Source organism: Pagrus major, chromosome 4 (genome assembly GCF_040436345.1).
Source record: "Pagrus major chromosome 4, Pma_NU_1.0".
Taxonomy (NCBI): domain Eukaryota; kingdom Metazoa; phylum Chordata; class Actinopteri; order Spariformes; family Sparidae; genus Pagrus; species Pagrus major.
This window is the reverse complement of record NC_133218.1, coordinates 25,453,139-25,475,364: the sequence shown is the minus strand read 5'-3', so window position 1 is coordinate 25,475,364 and position 22,226 is coordinate 25,453,139. Positions and strand designations below refer to the sequence as shown.

At 40.1% G+C, this 22,226-nt stretch overlaps 2 protein-coding genes across 3 annotated transcripts; both read right to left on the bottom strand.

Annotated features, from left to right (window-relative positions):
- Positions 1-1,086: 1,086 nt before the first annotated feature.
- gnao1b (guanine nucleotide binding protein (G protein), alpha activating activity polypeptide O, b) lies at positions 1,087-6,755 on the bottom strand. Its single transcript, XM_073464244.1, has 8 exons — positions 6,638-6,755; positions 6,432-6,474; positions 3,529-3,670; positions 3,070-3,230; positions 2,847-2,975; positions 2,581-2,710; positions 1,378-1,531; positions 1,087-1,274 (listed from the first exon to the last, which is right to left on the bottom strand). The coding sequence occupies exons 1-8, from the start codon at positions 6,753-6,755 to the stop codon at positions 1,087-1,089; spliced, it is 1,065 nt and encodes a 354-aa protein (XP_073320345.1).
- A 3,472-nt stretch (positions 6,756-10,227) lies between these two features.
- On the bottom strand, positions 10,228-21,927 carry tradd (tnfrsf1a-associated via death domain). 2 transcript variants are annotated; one of them, XM_073465247.1, is made up of 5 exons: positions 21,889-21,927; positions 16,279-16,435; positions 15,885-16,165; positions 14,180-14,327; positions 10,228-11,188 (listed from the first exon to the last, which is right to left on the bottom strand). In XM_073465247.1, exons 2-5 carry the CDS (start codon positions 16,430-16,432, stop codon positions 10,890-10,892), a joined length of 882 nt encoding a protein of 293 aa, XP_073321348.1. In that variant the 5' UTR covers positions 16,433-16,435; positions 21,889-21,927; the 3' UTR covers positions 10,228-10,889. The 2 variants fall into 2 exon arrangements, with proteins under 2 accessions (XP_073321348.1, XP_073321349.1); XM_073465248.1 differs by lacking the exon at positions 21,889-21,927 and adding an exon at positions 21,739-21,762.
- Positions 21,928-22,226: the final 299 nt, after the last annotated feature.

The window sequence follows — 22,226 nt, the reverse complement described above, 5'->3', positions numbered from 1 at the left end:
CGTCAAAGGATAAAGCACCACACAGAGAACAAGATGTCATTGGAGGGCTGCTTTCTACCCTCTGAACCGTAGACAGGTGACGGTGTTCCCCCAGTTTTTCATGTCAGGAAATAAATATGTGGCACGGGATTTCAGGAGGTAGGAGGAGGCATGTAGGGCATGAGGCTTAAATAAATAAATCATTCGATGATAATAAAATGTTATATCTCACTTAAATAATATTAGTTGATAGTATGAACATGAGCTATGATTTCTGATACTAATCCCCTATCTGTTGTCAAATGGTTGGCACCGATATGACGTTTGTTTCTTCTTTTTTTTGATATATCAGTGGCTGATAGGCATTTCCTCACACTACAGGAGGCCAATGGCGGTGGGCAGCAGCCATTCTGAACAGAAGAATCTCCTCTTTCATTATGTTTTAAAGTAAAAGAGAAATCAGAGAGTGGAACAGACCTGCAGGCTACTCAGTCATGTGTGGGTCTGAAGGAGAGGGGAGCTTTGTCCCATCTGAAAGTTAAAATAGCCTCCTTTCCCAACCATGACCCTCAGCCACGAGTTCAGCACCTCCCCAACAACATCATCATCTCCACGTTCATACACACAGCAGCTCTTCAAACGGAGCACAACAGGCTATATTCAGGACGGATATAAACGCCTCGAGGCTCGCACAAAAAAAATGTCACATAAAAGATGGGACCATATTCCACGCCGTGGTTAAAAATGACATTGCACAATCCTCGGGTTGCATTTCTGGGCGCTTTTGAGTTTTGCAGAACAAGGCTCCAGCTGAATATAACCCCGGTGCTGCCGCTTCTGACCTGGCCAGTTGTTGACACAGTCATCAACAAAACATGAAACATTCAGCTCAAGAACACATTTTTATATAAGACAAAACTGGGGGTGTGTACTGAAATCCAAATAAAAAGGGAACAAATCATGGCAATAAATCAGTGTGGTGTCTGACGGCAGCTCTTTGGGTCCTTTTGGACGTGTAGAATTACATATTATGTGTTTAAGTATCATCAAAATTATCATTATTAACACCTCATACTCTCCACGACAACCTCTGTGCTTGGACAGGCCTCAGTATAAGCCACACCCTCTAAGGTTGTTTGCGATAATGATGTCAGTGACGGCATCAAACACTACCTGGATATTCCCTGTGTCTGTGGCACAGGTCAGGTGACAGTAGATCTCTTTATTGGGAGAGCGGTTCTTACTCTCAAACTGAACCTGAATATATGCAGTAGCATCGTCGTAAGTATTAGCACCTGGAGATGAAAAAAACAGAGAGAGAAGAGAGCATGAGAGACCGGCGTTTACCACTTTGCCCGTGAAGCAGCTTGGCTGAGACATGAGGGTCAGGGGACTCACCTGTGTATTCTGGAAAACAGATCGTCAGCGGTGACTTCTTGATCTTCTCAGCAAACAGATCCTTCTTGTTGAGGAAGAGGATGATGGAGGTGTCGATGAAGAACTTGTTGTTACAGATGGAGTCAAAGAGCATGAGTGACTCATGCATGCGGTTCTGCAGGAAGATAAATATGTGGTTAGTGCTACATTGAGGAGAGTACCTTACAGTATGTATGTCGGGTTACAGCAACACCCAAATTACTGACGTTTCACTGATGACTTAAAGGTCCACTGTGCAGGATTTAAGGGGATCTATTGACAGAAATTGAATGTCATACTCATAATTATGTTTTTTATTAGTGTATAATCTGAAACTAACAACCTTTGTGTTTTTGTAACCTTAGATTCCGCTTTTTTTATCTACTGAGGGGGCGGGTCCTCTTCTACGGAGCCTGCCATGTTTCTACAGTAGCCCAGAATGGACAAACCAAACACTCTAGAGGGCCTTTCGCATTTTAGTAAATTGGTTGCAATCTGCCTAAATACCATTACACACCAGGCCTTTAATGTGTAACTGATAAATATCTTTTGGAAACAATTGTGATTGTGTAGGTTCATATTTCAGAGTTTTTTTGTATTGAATATCAACGAGGAGCAGAAAAAATAAACATTTAAAGGCTCATATTTTCTTCTGAGGACAGCTTTTTTATTTAGTTATGGAAATATTTTCATGGAAATAAATATTTCTGAGTTTAGATTGTTACCTTATTATTATTATAATAATTACCTTTCTGTGTTTTAATATACATAGTGCACCCAACCCCTGGCAACTGGCTGATATACAACACACACGTTTACAATTTATACCAAAGGTGAAGAAAATAAAAGAGGGATCTTGTGGTTTCTCCCTCTATTTTTACTGTTACATGACATTAAGGGTCACACAATAGAGGGTGTTGTACAGATTGTGAAAGTGATTTAAAATCTATTGTCATTGTCAATCTGTAGCTATCGACCTTTAAGATGCTTTTTTTAGTTTGCCATTTTGCCTTGATAGATAGCAGTAGTACTGGAGATAAGAGTTAGAGTCAACTGTCCAAATGATATCAAGGCAACAAAAGGTCCCCAGCCAGACCCCTCATATGTATCTTAACCACTGTAAGCCACCAGGACACCTTTAACATCAGTCAGAGCCTCACTGTGAATTAACTGAGTCACACTTACGGTTGTTTCATCTTCATGGAGCACCTGGTCGTATCCGCTGAGAGCCACACAGAAGATAATGGCCGTCACATCTTCAAAGCAGTGGATCCACTTCTTCCTCTCTGACCTCTGTCCTCCCACGTCAAACAGCCTGGAAAAAATGTGCAAGAAGTCAATTCAGACACAGAGCTATAATCCCTGAAGCTAATCTTAGATAAAATGCCAGCAACAAAGGCCGAGTCATCATGAGCTGTAGAACAACGCAGCAGCGACTCCATGAAAGCTACCTGAAATGGAGGTTTTTGAAGGTGAAGTGGGTTTCGACGATTCCAGTGGTCTTCACTCGGGTTCGCAGGATGTCCTGCTCTGTGGGCTGGTAGTCTGCTGCCCCGATCCGATCTAGACTGTCCAGGTAGCTGATGAAGGACAAGAAGAATGTGGATTAGACAACTGGTGTTTTCTTTTGTTGTTGCACATAGGGGTTCTTAAAGTCCTTCTTGCTCCACTCACTATTGAGCAGAGTCATTGAGTTGGTATTCCCGGGCACGGCTGAAGCACTCCTGGGTCCCGGCATCGGCCCAAACACGCTTCATCGCAGTGAGAAGCTCTGCAGAGTACGGCTCTGTGTCCTCCATACGACTGACCACATCGCAGACCAGTTTAGCATCCGCCTGGAACAATACATTTCATGAGATCAGGGAAAAAGGAACAAAATGACATCTGTGCATTTATTATTTATCACCTGTTTTCATGATATTGCAGGATTTTTCTTTAATTAACTACAAATCAATTACAAAGTCAAATATTTCCAGTCTATGAGGGACATCAACTGGACGTCTTCACCCAAACATCAGAAAAACAATTTGATCATTCTTTATTTCTTCTGTCCAAAGACTTGAGTACAATCAAATTTCAAGGATGTATGAATACAATCTCAAATTTCAGCTGGAGGTTGGATTTCAGACTAACTTTTCTGTCCTTGTCTCCAAACTCGATGCCCAGGGAGTCCATGGCTCGGAGGATGGCAGCCAAGCTCTGGATGGTGTTGCTGTAGACCACAGGCTTGTACTGCTTCACGTCATCCCCAGAAAAACCATCTTCATGGATAATCCTGTTTGCACGTACAGGTATTAGACACAAGCGTGGACTATACCGAAGAAGGCACACATATCCTTATGTTCTTGCTGACCTAAACAATAAACCGTGTGTGCCAGGTGATTGTTCTTGGCATCAAACATGAGACTTCTTACAGTCCACTCTCTCTTCCTTCCATCTCCACCTAAAATGCATCTTTAAGTGTGTCGGTGTATAATGGGATGGGAATTGATCATATTCTCAGTGTGATCTGTAATTGGTCAGTAATGTGATATCTAAGCCATTTATAATTTATGACGGGCAATGGAGTGGAATCAGTCAGAGCACTAATCAATCACAGCAGGCAGGACTCTACTGTTACATTTAGTATGACACAGTTAATCTGGTCATCATTAAATTATCCATCAGCACTCCCTCATCTGACCTCACCTAGACTCAATCTATAAAGGATCAGTCATAACGGCCCGAAACTGATCGACTATACACATCAGCAGCTTCTTTTGAGATCAGTCATTAATGTTTGATGAGCAGAATAAATAAGAAAAGATGTTTTTTTTTACCTATATTCATCTCATCTGTGCACATTATGAAAAGATGCTTTATTGCAGCGCTCCATCACCTCCACTCACACGAAAGAAAAACATTTCCATGAAATACAACATTAACCTCCAGGGACAAGCAGTAGAGATGCAGTTTCACACAGCAAAGGCCATTGAATGCTTTAAAGCGGCACCTAAAGATTATTCTTTATTATTGATTAAGCTGCCAAATAACCGCTCTGTCTATAAAATATCAGATAGTTAAAAATAAAAATGCACATTTTAATTCCCCAGAGTCCTCAAATGTCTCGGTTCATCCAAAAAATCAGTCCAAAACTCAAAGATGTTCAATCCACTGTTATGTAAGACAAAGAAAAGCATCAATTTCTCATAATTAAGAAGCAGGAACCCCCAAATGTTTGGTATCTTTGCTAAAAGAAATGATTATACAATTCAAAATAGGTACTTATTAATTGTCTGTCAATCAACTCATGGATTAATCAACTATGATGACGATGGTTAACCACATTTTCTTGGAGGAAACCCAAAAAGAGGTTTTTAGTCTGTATTTTGTGCGCTCATTGTGTGAAGTGAATGGACGTTTAAATTAATATACAGCTAAGGTTGCTACTAACAATTATATTCATTAAATCTTTTGAAAAGTATTTATTTATATATATTTATATGAGTCCAATGTGACATCTTTCAATACGTCATTTAATCCAAACAGCAGTTAAAAACTCAAAGATATTCAAATTATTATCACAAAGACAAAGAAAATCAGTCATACTCGCATTTAATAAAGCAAAAATTTTGCCACTTTTGCTCAAGAAATGACGATTAACGATTAATAGATGACCCAGATAGTTCCAGATGAATTTTTAATTTAATGGACTCATCATTTCAGCTCCATATAGGCTACAGTATGTGCGACGGATGAAAAGTTAACTGACCTATCACAGTGTCCGAAAACAGAAAAGTGTAAAAATAGACACCACTGACATTTTCTGCAGACTGAGAGCATGGTTAGGTCACCCATCAGTGAGGTTTCTTCTTTATTAATTCATATCCATACGCCATGCTTATTGTGAACATGTTTTCAGCTGTGGGATGCGACTATGACAGGTTACATTTAAGATCCTTTTAAGATCATTTTAAGATTTCAATGGCAGGGACTCTATATCAGGTGTATTTTCACTTGCCTTGCAGTCATGAAACTACCACAGCCAGGCCTGGATCACACAATACTCAGAGACTCTCAACCATCATACCAACCTGCACAGCATGTGGTGATGATGTACAGCAAATTCATCGACCGATATCTAAACTTTATGACCCAAAGTGTGTATTAAAATCCACCCAGCTGCTGCCGGCTGAGGCTAAAACAAACCCTGAAAAGTGTTTGTAAACACTATTTGGCCTGGTGTCTTGTGCTCAGGGCAGAGCAGTGAGTTATAGACGAGCAGAGACCACAGGGAGGGTAATGAGGTGAAGGGAAGAAGAGGAAGCAGGGCATGCATGGAGGGAAGGAGGGAGGGAGGCAGGGAGGGTGCAGTCAGTGCACTGCAGGCCGGGATGCGCTGAGCAGGACGGAGACACACAAAAACTGGGAGGGATGCTTCACAAGACACAATATACAATGGATGGACGGTGCCTTTTTCCGACTGGAACATCTAGAAACTTAACTAAGAGGTTTAGAGAAAACAACAGTGATTTAAAACATCAAAGAGTGATTTAGCTTAGACAGGGGAAGGTTTAGATGCGGTTTTAGAAGCCATATTTCTGCGTAAATCCGCTTTATAGGCAAAGTACCCCCGGCGATATCGGGCACTTAAAGCCATTAAGATTAAAAGCAGAGGTATTCACTAATGGAGCTGTAGTGACCTCAATGTAATTCACACACACACGCACGCATGCACGCACACACACAGAGGAACAACACCCACATATTCCCAGTCGTGCACTCCCTGTGGACAAGTAAAACCCTCGTTAAATACATTTCAGCACCCAGGCAGTGAACAGCACCCTGGGGCGCACCGGTGCGGCCTCCGCAGCCTCACTGTCGGTCTGCAGGAGGTGCTCGAGTCACCGGCACTCCTCCGGGGCTACGGCCTCTCGAAACATGGCGGCTCAACCTGCCTGAGCACAGATAGGGGAGGCGCAATCTCGGGCCTTTTACTCTTGCGGTGCCGAGGAGGGTTAAAAACGAGCCAGAAAAAGAGGGGGAGAGACACTTACTTCATCTGTTTGACGATGGTGCTCTTGCCGGACTCTCCGCCGCCTGTAAAGAACGGAGGGCAGAGTGAGAGCCGGCAGTGAAATCAGTACCACGGAGAGCACCTCCGCCCCAAGCAGTCCCACCACAAGCAAACCGAGCCGCGCCGCGCCGCGCCGCGCCGCGCCGAGGCGCAGCCGCCCCGCGGCCGGAGAGGCTCTTCTCTTACCGAGCAGAAGCAGTTTGACGTCCTTGGCGGCGACCATCCCGTCCTCCTTCAGGTTTTTCTCGATGGCCTTGCTCCGGTCCAGAGCTGCGCGCTCCTCGGCGCTCAGTGTACATCCCATGTTTCCAGGCGAATGAGCAATCCCGTCGTCTCTCCGGTCCGCCCTGTCCCTCAACGACTCTCAATCAGTGCGCTGTCTCTCGCTCGGGCTCTCCTCCTGCGCGGTCTGCTACAGCATTAGGCCCGGATTGAGGGCAGAACAGAGCCGGGATCCCGAAGCGGTCTTTTCTCCGTGACTCTGTCTCTGCCTCCTCGCTCGGTCTCCTCTCTCAGAGGGGATTGGGGGGTGGGGTCGATGTGCTCGAGCCTGCGGGGTTGGGGTTGTTGTTAGGTGGGGAGGGGGGGCCTGGAGCTCTCCCTCTCTCTCTCTCTCTTTCTCTCTCTATGGCTCTGTCTCTCTCTCTCTCTCCCTCACTCTCTATGTCTCTCTTTTTCTCTCTCTCTTTTTCTCTATGTCTCTCTCTCTCTCTCCTCTCCCTCTCTCTCTCTCTCGCGCGAGACTCATCTAAACGCGCACAATCTCGCTGACGTCAGAGCAGCCGAGCTTTAATCACGTCCTATGAAAGATTATTCAAATGAAAGAGCCGTTTAAATGGCAAATGTTGCCCTCTTGTCTCTCGGTATTAGCGGAAACTGTTGTTGTTGTTGAAAAATTAAAACGAGACAACACTGGCAGACCTCTTCTTCTGTTCTGGGATTAACATGCAGCAATATAAATGAAGCCTATAGCAGAAACTGGCATGGTGGAGCAGAGGAGCCGTGCAAAACAGACTGGAGTCAATATGTTACTTAAAGGAGCACTGTGTAGACATTTGAATCAGAAGAGGAAGATCTTTATTCACTGCCTCTCCTTGTTTTCATGACTGAATAAACAACAACACAATTTCATACTGTCTTACTTTGTTTATTTGTGGCGGACCCTGCCACCTTTCTAGCTTCAAACACTGTTCTAGGAACGTTATTGTCCTCTGAGAACAGCTTGTTTATATCAGTTTGTATCATTACCTCATTAATATTGTAAAAATTAAAAAAATGAGTTTGAATTTCTTCTCCAGAACCACGCAGGGCCCCTTTAAGTAGGCTAAACAACATTTATTAGCAGTAAAATGTAGACTGCTACATTGTTGTATTGTATAAGGTCAACATTTTAACCTGTATTGATTAAGGGTTAAGGGTTGATTAACGTGATCTGCATAATAACAATTACCTACAGATGTGAAATGAATGTAGGGCAGCAGAAGGATTAAACAGAAATGTCTCAAAATTGTACGTGAGTGAATGTACCCAGTTAACATCCTATCACAAATAAAATCTTAAAATCTCATTTAAATAAAAGTAAAAAATAATATTGGATATATTGGATAATAAGGAATATTGGATAGAAGTAGGCTATTAAGTAAAATGGCAAGTAATGAGCGGGTTATTTATAGAGTAGCTCGGAGGGAGGACCTGTTTGATGAAGTCATGGGATCCACTCCTTGTTCAACTACTCGATATAAAGGTTACTTACCTGAGCATAATTTGTATTTGGACCAGGTATGTGTTGTATGTGCTGTAAGTAAAATAGTATTATAAGCTAAATGGACTTAAACTTAAACTACACACAACGCAGTGGAGCAGCCACAGTAAGAGTAATTTTATTACATAATACGTAATTAGGTTATCATTACTAAAACATAAGCATGTCAGAAGATTTATAATGTTTATTTAGTCTAAGTGGAGCTGATTGTGACTACTTTATATACTGCCAGGCAGTTTAATCTGTACCAGTGCATCATCGTTTACAAAATGACCATATGTTTTGTATGTAAAATCTTACAATCAGCAGTGACTGATAACAATAGCTGTCAAATAATGAGTAAAAAGCAGCACAATACTTTCCTCTGAAATGTAGTGGAATAAAAAAGTATAGACCAAAATAGAAATATTGGTAAACTGATACAGTATTTGTACAGTTGTACAAAATCACTCTCCGCTCTCCACGCAGATTATCAGCAAATGTGTAATCACACACAGTTTATCTGGTTTGCATCTGTTAACATCTTCTGTACAGTTACAGCCAGGGCCATAAAGAGGACATGTCACTCAAATTCAACCAGAAAACCCCACTTAACCACAAAATCTCTTTTTTAATGCATTTAATTGTATTACCTTCATTATGGTCTAATTTCTGTCTACACTGCAAGTCATGTCATACTTTTAAAAAAAAAGAAAATTAGTATTAAAGGTGCAATATGTAAGAATTGGCCAAATTCATATTCAAAACAAATAGGGGCCAGGGTATCACCAGAGTAACTGCTAACTGCTGCTAACTGTACCTGTCTTTAGCTAGTTAGTTCAGACAGAAGTGCAGATAGCGTACGCCGGAAGTCCACGAGTCTTGAGGGCTGTCCAAACTCACATTTCAGGAGACTCAAGCGGACTTTCTGCAAACTTCCAGGGAGTCCGCTTGGGCTGCAGTCTTCACCGGACTGCTCTGATTTAATTACACACAATTCATTGCAATACGGACGTGACTTTGTAGAACTTATGTGTAAAACAATTATTTTATTAAAACGTTATTTGAATCGTGTGGGCTAGAAATAACATTCAACCACATCATATTCCAGAAATAGTACAGTCTGTTGAGGTAATCAAAATGTCTTACTTACTTATATTACTGTAGTCTTTAATGCTGTCTATCAGAGGCTTATATTTGCCTTGCCGTCTCATGCACGCGCAGACTTGATGTGATGACATTGAACACGTCACAGCATGTACGACTGAAGCCCTTGAGCACTCAGTCTGCGATTCCAGAGGGTGGACATTTGGATTCAGCCGTAGAGTTAATGAAACTAGCACAGAAGCTTTTAACCGGGATGGGGCTAGCTGGTTAGCATGCTAACACAATGCACAGACATCATAGTGTCAAAACTGCTATTTATTCACACTCTGTTATAAATTTAAGTTAATTTTTGAATGTTTTCAACTAAAGTTCATACACGTTGCCTCTTTACATAATAGCAGATTTTTGTGTAATAACAATATTTGTGTAAGTGTCATAAACACCCAATATTACCAGAAATATTACCAAAGACATAATGTCTTCAGTGATAGTTACAGGCCTGGTTTCAGCCTATGTAAAGAGACACAAGTCTGTTAATCATAACTTACACAAATGTATATGTCTATGTTGGGGGTTGTGGCCATACCATATAGCAGTAATATAATGTTTATGTGTCTGATAAAAGCTTCTAATCCACACATCACATCTGGATGGATGGTCAAGTGGAGTAAAAAGAGAGCGAGGGGGGGGGGGCAGGGCTTTTACAGTGGACCCTGAATGAAAACCAGCAGAGGAGCTCAACCTGAAGAGACTCCATCCATCAGTGAATTTCCTCTTTGACAGCCAAGCTGAGATAAAACCTCCACGCACACACACACACACACACACACACACACACACTCACATCTCAGCTGCAATCTCCACCTCTCTGCCCTGAAGCTCCCACAACGTGACACATGCAGGCACATACATACACTCAGCCACAATATCAGTAATCAGCACAGTTTAATCATATGAGCATGTGCATGTGTGTGAGTGACAGGGAGTGATGGTAGGGAGGATTAACACTAAATTATACCTGAGGGAATTTTGACAAAATGATGTTTTCAGTTTTAATTACACTAATGCATCAAACACAAACATGAAGACTTTTTTCTTTTTTTTTTTTACAACCATTTAATTTGTTCAAACCCATTTTGTAGAAAATCAATAACCTTCAGTTGTGTACTCATTAGAAACAACAGGCTCCATCTGTAAATTGACTTATAAATCAGAAAAATAAAAGAGAAACATGATTTAAAAAAAAAACAAAAAAAAAACAGGTGTTACAGTGCATTAAACTCAAGACCCAAGCATATTTTTTCAAACAGTGATGACAGGTCATTTCATCTAAATGAAAACAATAATACCAATAAATGAAAATCAAGATTTGAATCAATTTTTCACAGAGATGTTAGCACGTGTTCACCTGTCTGAAACATGTACATGCTCACTCACACACTCACACACAGGAATGATTTTGAATGTCAATCGAGGACAAACATACTGTATATAAAAGCAGGCAGGACAAAGTCAGCAGCTCCTCAGGTAGAGAGGACCTGTCCCCCTCAGTTTTCACGACTCGTACACGCAGAACAAAAGCACACAGAGTTACTCTCGTGGCTGTATGTCCAGAATATGTTCAGCCAGGCTGGTGAGTTTGCAGTCCTCCAGTGCTTTGACCAGCCGGCTCAGCTTGGCCGCTCTCCCCTCCGCCTGGATGAAGCGGCTGAGCAGCTGATAGGCTTGCTCATACAGCCCTTCTCTCTCGTACTCATAGGCCAGGTTGTCTATGGCCGGACTCTTCAGAGCCCGGCAGCTCTTTCCCAGGGCCCTCCCTACGTGCTTCCACTGACGGCCCACTCCGTTAGAAAAGCTCTGAACATCTGCCGCTGACAGCATTCGGTCCTCTGACAGGCCGAAGGATAAAGGATGAAGGGAAAAAAATACATTAATGTAAATACTACTTAATTGTGATTACATACCTTTGGTTTAAAAGCATATGTATGTGTAAACAGTAAGATCCCAGAGTTACTTACAGACTTGCTATGCATCTCAAGTGTACAGGATATCAACAGGATTGTTTATATACATGCACATTACGCTGTTGATTCATTAAAGGGGCTCTATGTAACAATTTGTAGCAATTTACATGTATTAATCACTTATTTATTGGCCGTATGTGAGCGGATTGTAACGTGACGTGAAAAATTAGACCTCCTTGTCTCTCTCGGTTGCCTGTACAAGTCTGTGGATGATTTGTTTCAATTGTTTAATGCTGCTGGACTGTTGACTTCTTTGTGAAGGACTCGAGTCCAAAGGATGTCACTCTATGTACATTCTCGAGTACCTCGTCTCAGTGCCTCTCTACTTTCCACTAACAGGAAGCATCAGTAGTTAACATTAGTTCAGAAATGGAGTCTGCGAACATAAACTCACTATGGGCTTCGAGCACAACACAGAAGTTCCACAGAGCCTCTTTAAAAGGACATTGATTGATTTTTTTATTGGCCACCTACTTTGGGACAGTGATACAAGCTGTAGCACAATATTTATATGTTATCACATGTAAAATTCTAACACACACAGCAGACAAGGAACAACATTAGTATTCATTTGAGTCTTGTTTGTAACCAACATTCACTCTCATTTTAGCTTTGATTTGGTCCCCAACAACTCCTGTTGGAAATATCAGTCTCTTTAGCTGCTAAATGCTACTCTGTGTTCACCAGCTAGTTGATAGCTTTGTCTTTCTGACACCTGGTGCTAAGCAGGTAGTGTGCAGTGGGTTTATCAGAGATCTGAAATCAGCTGCGTGCTGAAAACACAGCTGAGGAGAGCAGTGAAAATCGTATAGTCATATAGTAAACTTGTAGGATGCTAAACCAAAACAATGGAGTGGAAACCTGCTGAAATGCTCCTTAGAGCTAAGTGGCACTTTCACATTACGTGTAGGCCCGTCATTTCTGTCTTATTGTATTGTGTTATTTGGGGCTACGTGCCGTCTTTGCAGTTTGCACCATGTTTTCCTCCTGTGTTCCTGTACTCCTCCCCAGGTTGGTCTTTCCCCCTCGACACCTGCCCTGAGCCGGCCTCGTTAGCCGTGCCCTGTTCCCAGTTGGTCCCAGCTGTTTTTCCCAGCCTATCAGCTCCCTTACTGTTTTGTTTCTTTACCTCATTCCGCTCACCTGAGCTCTCTCCACCTGCACCTCATCCCCTTGTGAGTTTAGTTTGTATTCAAGTCAAGTTTTCAGTTCAGTCTTTGTCGAGTCATCCGTTCTGTTTACCTGTTCCTCAGGCTTATTTTGAATCAAAGCTCTTCCGTTGATTTGCCCGCCTGCTTTCCACCTTCTACTCTCTTTGTGTCACAATATCAGTTTTATGATTGTGTATGTGTGTGAATGAATACAAAACTAACAGCTGTAGTTATTACTGATAAGGACGGAGAGACTCATGTGTCTGCCTGCTCTTTACTGTTTAAAAATCAGCTTACAAATTTCAGTAAATAACACAGGTGGTATATTTTCACCTCAAAAGATCCAAAATGACTTAACAGAAAAGTTCATGTGAGGTTGAGCATTTTAATTTCAAATTGTTGGCCAGCTATTTTTTTTGGTTCAGCATCCCTCTGAAGTGAACCATAATCCCTATTTTGCTCACACCACTGAGGGAGTTTGAAGAGTTTTATAACATGACTTTTGAAGCACTAGCTAAAAGAAAAGCCACAACCTTTTATTGGCAGCTGCTTTTATATACTAGCAGCTAAATTTGACTGCAGCTTTTACACATGTGGTCACCAGGCGAGTGACTGATATTAAAACAGATTTGTGCAACCTTCAAATGCCTTTTAATTGCTTAAATGTGAACTATTAAATCTAAGCAAATTAATATGTAATTACTCAATTCTTACATTAGGTTCACTCAATATGAAAGCAGTCAGACTGAACCAGAGCAGCTAGTGCTGCTGGAGGCCTTGGAGGAGACACTCTGGGAACTAAAGTCCCTCATGCCCAGATACATTAAACTGTCTGCGGAAGCTGAACCTAAATTAACACGCACTGAAATTGAATCTGGAATTAACTCAATTAGAAAATTAAATTAACTTTCAAGACATTGTAGTGCCTCATCGGTTAATGTTAATTCAACAGTTCAATATGAGGTCGTCAAATTTAAATCAGTGTAAAACGAATACATTATCTGCAGGCGCTAATCTCTTCCCAAAGACTGACCATCAATTTATAAAAGGTCGGATTAGAGAGTCAGCTGACAAACAGCGCTGAATTCATATGCTGTCAGACAATCCAACACTAGACGATCAATCAGCACTGTTGGATTTTGTGAAAATGATAACGTGAATCTGGCAGCTTCTCACATTAAAAAAAGTTTTTACTTTTTGACGGCAGACCAACAAATCTAGACCTCTAGACTGTACAGCCGTGCAGCACTGACACAGTGTTTTTAAATAAATAAATAAATAAATAAATGCACACTGATGCTCATTCTGACAAATCATAATATAATAATATATAACAAGCAAGTTCCTTATCTGAACTTCACATTAACACGTTGTTGAATGCACTGAAACAAAAGGCTGCCTGGCTGATGCCTGATTTAAAAACGTCTAGTATGCTTTTGAAAATGACTGGAAGTAATGTAGTGTGCATTAAATTTAAAACAAAAACAACTGTATGGTCATTTAAAATCGACAGCATGGTTTCTTCACTATGTATCGCTGAACCATGTGCTTCTGGTGAATCTAATAAAAGGCAACAAGCATCTCAAAATAAAGGAAAAAGTCTTTTTGTGATACAAATGCTATTTTAATCTCTACTGTGACCTCTTTTGGCTGATAGTCTACAGACTACAGAGGACTCAAACTAGAAATTGTCGCCTTGACTCACCAAACACTCTGTTCTGAAACTTGAAGCAGTTGCTGGGGACAGGAGACTCCTCCTGTGTGATGGCAGTCGTCTTAGGGGCAGGACGGAGGGCCTGACTCTGAAGCAGCTGCTCCAGGTCATCAATCTCCTCATCACGCAGACGCTCCGGCTGACACAAAGTGACAGAGAATATTTTTAATGCATCAGTGTAAAGTTTTCTTCTGGTTTTACTGCTCTTCCCTCCTCTGTAGCTCTCTAGCTGAGCTCTTATTTTATTTCCAAAATACATACTAATGTATACAATCTGTACTATAATCAATAATGCTTTTGCAGTTAGTATACAAGATATCTCAATCCTTTAACATCTTATACCAACAGAGGTAACACGATACAGCATCAGATGTCACTTTTATTCCACCTACTTTTATCTCAGGCTATCTTTGCACATGTGCTCTTATTGATGTTTTTTAAAATGATCATGTCTGGTTTGATGCTGCAATTCCCTTAATTTCTCCCACAGGAGACAATAAAGTAAGATTACCTTTAAGATTAAAGGTCCAATTTGTAAGAAAAGTTGATTTTTGAGGCTCATTCACAACTCATCAAATACTGACGCTTGGGGTTTCTGGGATGTGTCGCCCGCCATCCAATGCATCAGTATTTGACAAGTCGGGAATGAGTCTCAAAAATCAACGTTTCTTACAAACAGGACCTTTAATCAAATGCACAGCATGTTATTTCTGCTGCTAGTGGTCTCTCAATCAAAACAATGACAAAAGACAATGTTTGATGACATTGTGATGTAGCGTGGAATCATGGGAGTTGTTGTCTTCATTGTAAAACAAAATCTGCAGCATTCTGCTATGAAAAATCGTGTTCCATCACAAGCAAGCAATACAAACAATAGAGGTGCTAGTATACCAACTTTCTTCCTCTCTGGCTGACGTATCATCTAATTTTTCCTGTTTCTCTAGAAGTTATATGAACTAAAAAGGGACCAAATTAAACTCAACATAACCTTGAATAAAATTACAGACCTCTCTGGGTTCGAACATTGTTGGGAACTTTTGGGATAATATAAATACACACATTGCATATATTAAGTTAAGAGTTGTAGTATGACCTCATGTAAGGAAATATTTTAACTTGAAAGCTGTGTTATGTTGTGCCAAGAAGGGAAAATACTCAGCCAAAAAAAATGGAATAATAAAGCAATAAAAGTATTTCTGATTTATTCTATTTTTGTAGTACTGGGATATTCCTCTTGAGTATTTTTTCACAACCCGTATTGGTATTTAAACTGTTTTATTGCCACAGCTAAATGGAGCTCAATCAGAGATGCAAATGGTTTGGTGCTGTACTCAATGACGGTGGCTTCACCAGATGGAGAAATGACTGACTAATCGGAGCCTAATAGCACATTTAAGAATGGGGATGTCATCTTTCTATATGTCAAGCTCGCTACATTCTTAAAAAATAGCAACAAGCATGGATGAGGTTGATGCAGCTGAGCAGGTTGTTGTGAGTCAATTACAGCAATAACAACACTTAAATTGACTGATTTCTTTTATCAAAGTGGTAAAGTTAAACTGCAGGTTCTGTGTTAACTGAAAATGATGAAGGCGGGATATATTTAAAAAAAATCTACTAGCTACTTGAATATTTGAAACACTGGAGCTCCATCTCAGATCACCAAAGAACAGACAAACAGAAACATCCAGTCTACCTGTGACAGGTGGATGTGCTGTAGGCAAAGCTCCAGCTTGTCCAGATACAGATCCAGGATGTGTGTGCCGGCCTTGAGCTGCGTTTCCACTGTGAGCTCTTCGGGAAGAGCAAGAAGCCGGCATGCGTGTTGAGAGAGGGACTGACGCACCGCTCCAGAGCTGTAGCTCTCCAGGAACTGCTGGCAGGCTGCCACATCCACAAACTTCACCTCCACCCCCAGAAATGGATCAGCATCATGGACCTTCAGTATCTCATAACCACCCAGACCTCCTGCAGAATCTGACCATGGAGAAAACTCATGAATACATGTGACATCCAATAAAATACACATTTGTTTTATAACTTGATTAGTATGGTAGACACGCCTAATAGATCCTAACTGGAGCGCTCACCTATGAGTGTCAGCTTGATGACTTTGAACACGATGAACTTTCCCTCCTGCTGGTCTTTGTAGAGCGAGAGCAGGTTCACATCAGGACAGAGCGACTGCAGGAACATGACCGCACATCCTGCACATGGCCCACGATCCACAGTCTTGTCTGCCATTCTCTGAAAACAGTGGGAGACAGTGAGTGGTTTCAATAAGGGCTGCACGATTAATCGAAAATATAATCAAAATCGCAAGTGCAATATCCGTGAAAAAAAATGCGTGAACAAACAGAATTATAATGAAGTACTGTAGTCGTGTTCTGCAGAGGTAAGAATACATGTTTGTTTGGTACAGACCCCAATAAATGTCACATAATCATGATTACAAGTTTCAGTGCAAATAAAAATTGTGATACAAAAATGATCATTCCCACTTATTGTGAATAATATCACAGTAAAATAATCGCAATATGATTTTTTTAAGCATGTCGTGGAGCCCTTGTTTCAATGATGAGCAGATGATATCAGAGGATCTTAAGACAGGGATCGTTCTCCCCTCTTTGTTTCGTATGCTCCTCCTCATAACATACATCACAACACTGACTGCAGCTTAAGATGCTTATGACTTATGTTGTGCGTTTGCAGCTCTCCCCAAAAGTATCTGTGTTTACTGAAGAATAGGCCTTTTAAGGTATTTACATTATTGACTCTTCCTACATATGTCATATTATCTTATCGACTTATCGATATATGCACGTGAAATCGCGATTATTTTTGCTGACCTCAAAACTGCTTGTTGTGTTCACGTGTCACTAACATTTTAGCCAACATGATGTCAAAATAACTTGCATGGTTTTCCCTTCCATTATAACACTGTGTGTCGTTTTTACATCTATTGCTTTGGTTGTGTGGTTTCATTCAATTTATGTTTATGTTATTTATTTATGATTATAAAATATTGTTTTCATTGTTGAATATTAAGAATTTATAATTAACTGCTCTTTGAAAGGGTGCATTATAATGTTGTTATATTATCATGATATCAGTGGCATAAAATGGTCTTTAAATTACAGTAATGTCTTTAATTGCAATTATTTCTGGGACGATATATCATCCAACAAAAAGGAGCTATTCTGACAGATGAACTATTCCATAAACTTGAAGAAACTAACATAAACTTTAACTTCACACAAGTTCAAAGTAAAGTGTCTGAGAGGTTTAACAGCAAAGTTATCAAACAGCCTCTTATAACATTGGCAGCTGTGAAGGTCAAGAGGTCAGATGTCGTTGTATTCAAAGAGAAATTACCTTTACACTAAATTCTGTGGATTATCCTCCATAATGTGTATATGAATATATAGCTATTTTTTTCAGCTCTGTCTCTTTATTTCAATTTCACTGAGTATCCTGCAGTCACCACTGATCGGACTGACAATGTAATTTATTTCTCTGTGTGTGTATTTGTAACATCTGTAACACTGTTACATAGCCTTACTCCATTTATCCTCTGTAAAGTGGGATTAATCAGTAGAATTGATTTTAATATACATGACCGCTTTTTTTGTTCCGATGATTTTTTTGAGAAGGACCATTATTACATAACGCTACACCCATTTCAGATGATGATATCATGAGACCTAAATAAAACTAAACCCCAAAAGGATTAGATCAGAAATGGAGCAATTCACAATATTCATGATTATATTCAATATTTTACGGCAGTGTGACAACTTAATTCATTTTCAAGAGTTTTTTCAGCTGCAGTTGATTTTTAAAGAAGTTTATCATTTCAGACTTCAGAGCGGTCTTTATGGAGCACATGTACAGTATGTTAGTGAGAAGTCACTTTTTTAAGGCAATTTTTCTTCATTTAAATCACACGAAACGAGAAACAACAACAAAATGTTATATTCTCAATTGTTTCAAAAAATAAACAGCTAAATTTCAGGTGCACTGTTACAACCAATGAAAAGTCGTGCACTTTACAGATTTTTGGGAGCATATGTAACCAAAGTAGTTGCACTCTGAAGCCGTGCAAACCATTTATTTCAATCTCTAGATTGTTGAATGGCAATGGCACTATTCCCCATTTTGTTACGTTTAGTTTAATTAAGTTTATTTATCTGGCATGAACATATGAGTAATATTAGTGCTGCAACATAGTCATGCACAAGCACCAGATGCACTGCACTCAGTATTTATAGCAAGATGCTAATTTACAACACCTGGCCATGGGAGACTTATTAAAAATTAAAAGTAGCAAAACAAAAGGTTAATGGAAAAATACAATTCAGTTATGAATACGATGCAGGTCTAATAGTACAATATTATAAAGGCTTAGATAGTCTGTGCAGGTGAAGTTGTGTTGGACTGACATGTTGCAGACTAAATGATGAATTTGTTAATCAATCTGCGATATTATTAACATAAATAGTGACAAAAACAGTTTATATTGTCTCAGTTGCACAATTATTGTACTGAATTGTTCTCCAGACTCTGAACTTGATGAAACGTTCGATTTACTCGAGCAAAATAAATCATAAACCTCTCTAAATGTAACTGCCTGGACCAGTGAGTGACAGCCAAAAATATGTTTCCTCCTGGACTTAAAACCACTTCTCTCCTAGTGGTCCCTGGCTGTTGTGTCCTCACTCCACTTTACCCTTTTACCCCAGCCTCCCTTTGAAACCCTCATTACATAAAAACATGTTTAATCTCAGCCTTCCCCTCCCCCAGTCCAGCCCCTGACTCCTGTACGCTGAATGAACTACTGAGGCCCACTAGCTCTCTCTTGGTGTTGTCTCCATGCACAGGATGCAGAGCGCTCTGCATGGAAAGAGCATCCTCTGAGCTGGATTATATGCATGTCCTCCTATTTCACTAATACACAGTATGCTTGGCTACTAGGTCTACAGGAATCTCCACAACTTAGCCCGTATGTAATTATATGCGATCCTATCTACCAGTACTCTGGAAGTACACTGTGAGATTTGTTCACCAGCTGTATGAGGATTAAGTGATCATCAGGAGCTTAAAATATATCATTTAGCTTTTGCTGCCAAAAGGCAACCTCTAGTATTCCCTGGATAGCTCATCTGATGATAAATGAAAAAAATATTTGATTCAGAAAAAGATGCGCTTCCATCGATCAGTGATTTTAACTTTTTGTGATGGTGTAAGATGATGTTTCTGTCTGTTTTGTGTTGTTGTCTTTAGCACTTTACAGCTCCAGATGTAAACAGACCTGTAGATGATGGCTTGAAATATAAGAAACCCATGCACCACCAAATGAAGGCTACCACTAAGAATTATTTCTGTGTCAATCAGTTATTTTTTGATTCATCATTTAGTCTGTAAAATGTCAACAACTTGCCATCACAATTTCAGACAGACAACTGATTAATTTTCGGTCGTATGAGGCCAGTGAATACAGCTATCTCGCCAATTAAAATAAAAAAATGTTGACATGAGGTCGCTCCTGTTGTGTAACGAGAAACTTCTAAAAATCCAAAGAAACAAAAAAGCCTAAATGTGTCACTTTCTAATTAACACACTTCTTATCCATACTTTACTATAACTATACTATACTATATACAGCCTGCACAAACACACACAGTTGTTTCCATTTGTACTGAGTGATTAAATCTCAGCTCACACCATGCTCACTATATATACATCTCTGAATTATATAACACAAAGTGCCTGAAAACCATACAAACACGGATGCCTCACATCAGCTAGAGGCCATTGTTCAAATCCTTTGAAATGAATACAGTGCTACTGTCAATGCACAGTATTTGTAATGCTTACAAAACCAACTCCTTATCCCTGTGAATGCCCTGAGAGAACCCTGAGTCATGTAATGTGAATCCTGGCAAGTCATAAACATGAGAATTGGATTAAGTTGGATTAAACTATTCCTAGTATTACAGGATGTCATTAAACATCATGTACTACTATGAAAGAAGTGTAGGTTTGTTGTACTCTATTGTAACTGGAGAGTGACGGAGAGCAGTCGAGCACAGTCTGTGCAGTACATGCTCACTGTCCTCAGAAGAGGTCTAATCTAGGGGTCGTCCAATATGGCTTTTTCAGGGATGATAATGGCTATTAGAAATCAAGGAGATTGAAAACAGATATTTGGGACTGATATTAATTTGCAGTAAAAATGGAAATCTTTGTCAAATGTTAACACAACCAGTGATGAAATAAACCTAAGTACAATTTACTCAAGTAATGTTCTCAAGTACAATTATGAAGAAATTTACTTGAGTATTTCCTTTTTCTGCTACTTAATACTTCCTCTCCATGACATATATTTGATAAATTTAGATACTAGTTACTTTGAAGATTCAGATTATTCAGTTTTTATAGCCTATTAATTGTGATGTGTTACCAATCAGATGGTGTTGTGGGCAGGACATAGTGTGACATTTTTAAATTAGTTAATTTATCGGGAATCTGACACAAAAAACACTGGTATCGATAATCGGAAAATGCTGAATATCGGCCCGGGCCAATAATCGGTCTACCCCTTGTCTAATCACGCAATTCAAGTGAAAACACCTTTGTAGGAGGACTATGGGTGTGCAGAAGCTTAGAGGATAGGTTACCATTTTTCAAATCTGTCTTTAAACATTACTCACAAAAGGTATATACATATACACAGAAAGTGTTGTTTGGTGTCACCATTCCTTACAAAAAGTAACCTTCCTCAAGGCAGTTTCTGTCCAACTGGTGTCAGGACACCTCTGTCGTATGAATCGCAAAGTGATGGACTAGGTAAGTGACAATGAATTACAGAAAGGAACGTCACTGTAGGTTGCTGAAATAATCAGTTGATCAACCAACAAAAGGCAAAATTGCCTAAATTTGATGGTGGATCGAGATTGCGAGGGATAGGGGACAAAATCCAGTCTTTGCAGGACAGTTACTGGATCATATTGACTTTAACTGAACTTTAGGATGGATTAGTACACATCAGCTCCATAAGAGAAACAATTATAATAAACATTGATATTTTTTGTACATACATGGGTGTAAATAACATGTAAACCTACCCTAGGTGTGTAGCTTTTGTAACTCTACTCATGTTTTACATCAAACTAGTTTTTTTCTTGTGAAAACACATACAGCCAGATTGTACTGTAATTTCACGTGGTTTTAATGTCAAAGTGCTGAATGTTTTCAAACAGCAGGCTAAGCTACAGGTGTGGTTGCTAAGCGATCCAGACCTAACGTACATGGGACGTTACAGGTGATTTTCGGCTACAACACGTGAAGTTAGCTGTACCTGCTACAGGTGAGAATTAGTCACCAAAAGTTTTATAGCAGCATTACACTTTCACTCAACCAGGAGGAGACACGGAGCGTCCGTTTTACACATCACAAAATGTAAAGAAATATGTTAAAACCGCAGAAATATGAATGGAGTTCGGTGGGTTGTTATGAGAGCATAGTTCGTGTTGGTAAACCTCACGTACAGTAGAAACAACTGCCGTAAAGCTTCGGCCTCAGTTCGACCAAACGACCTGCTGAAGTGTTTACAGGAAGTTAAAAACCCCTTGATTTGTCACGTCTCATTATATGATTCACTGTGAAGTAAACCTTCGTTAAAGTCGGTTCAAACTTACCTTAAAACTTTGTGATATTGTTCGGTGACGCTTCCTCCTGCGGGATCACACCCACTGACACAGTAATAATTTCCTGGTCTCCCATTGGCTGAGCGTGAATCAAACCGCGCTCTGATTGGTGGAAATCAACATGCAGCCTGGGGAAAAAATCATGACAGGAAGGAAGTATTTTTTTCTTTGATGTAGCTATCCATATGTAGGGCACACGACTTTGAGCTAAAAGTCGTTTTAAAATCAACATTTTCCCGTCATGATTCCTTACGACTGTGACATAATCGTTCAGATGAGGGGTAAAACACATGAGTGTTAAAATAACGAATGAAATGAGACAACAAGGA

What these genes read in the sequence shown, in the direction of transcription:
- gnao1b (XM_073464244.1), bottom strand. Translation starts at nt 6,755, where the DNA reads ATGGGATGTACACTGAGCGCCGAGGAGCGCGCAGCTCTGGACCGGAGC. An exon ending in TCCATGAAGATGAAACAACC is followed by an intron (nt 1,532 to 2,580) that starts GTAAGTGTGACT and finishes ATCTTCCTGCAG; the next exon opens with AACCGCATGCATGAGTCACT. An exon ending in CTGTTTTCCAGAATACACAG is followed by an intron (nt 1,275 to 1,377) that starts GTGAGTCCCCTG and finishes TTTCATCTCCAG; the next exon opens with GTGCTAATACTTACGACGAT.
- tradd (XM_073465247.1), bottom strand. Translation starts at nt 16,432, where the DNA reads ATGGCAGACAAGACTGTGGATCGTGGGCCATGTGCAGGATGTGCGGTC. An exon ending in AGCACATCCACCTGTCACAG is followed by an intron (nt 14,328 to 15,884) that starts GTAGACTGGATG and finishes ACTTTGTGTCAG; the next exon opens with CCGGAGCGTCTGCGTGATGA. An exon ending in GTTTCAGAACAGAGTGTTTG is followed by an intron (nt 11,189 to 14,179) that starts GTGAGTCAAGGC and finishes TCGGCCTGTCAG; the next exon opens with AGGACCGAATGCTGTCAGCG.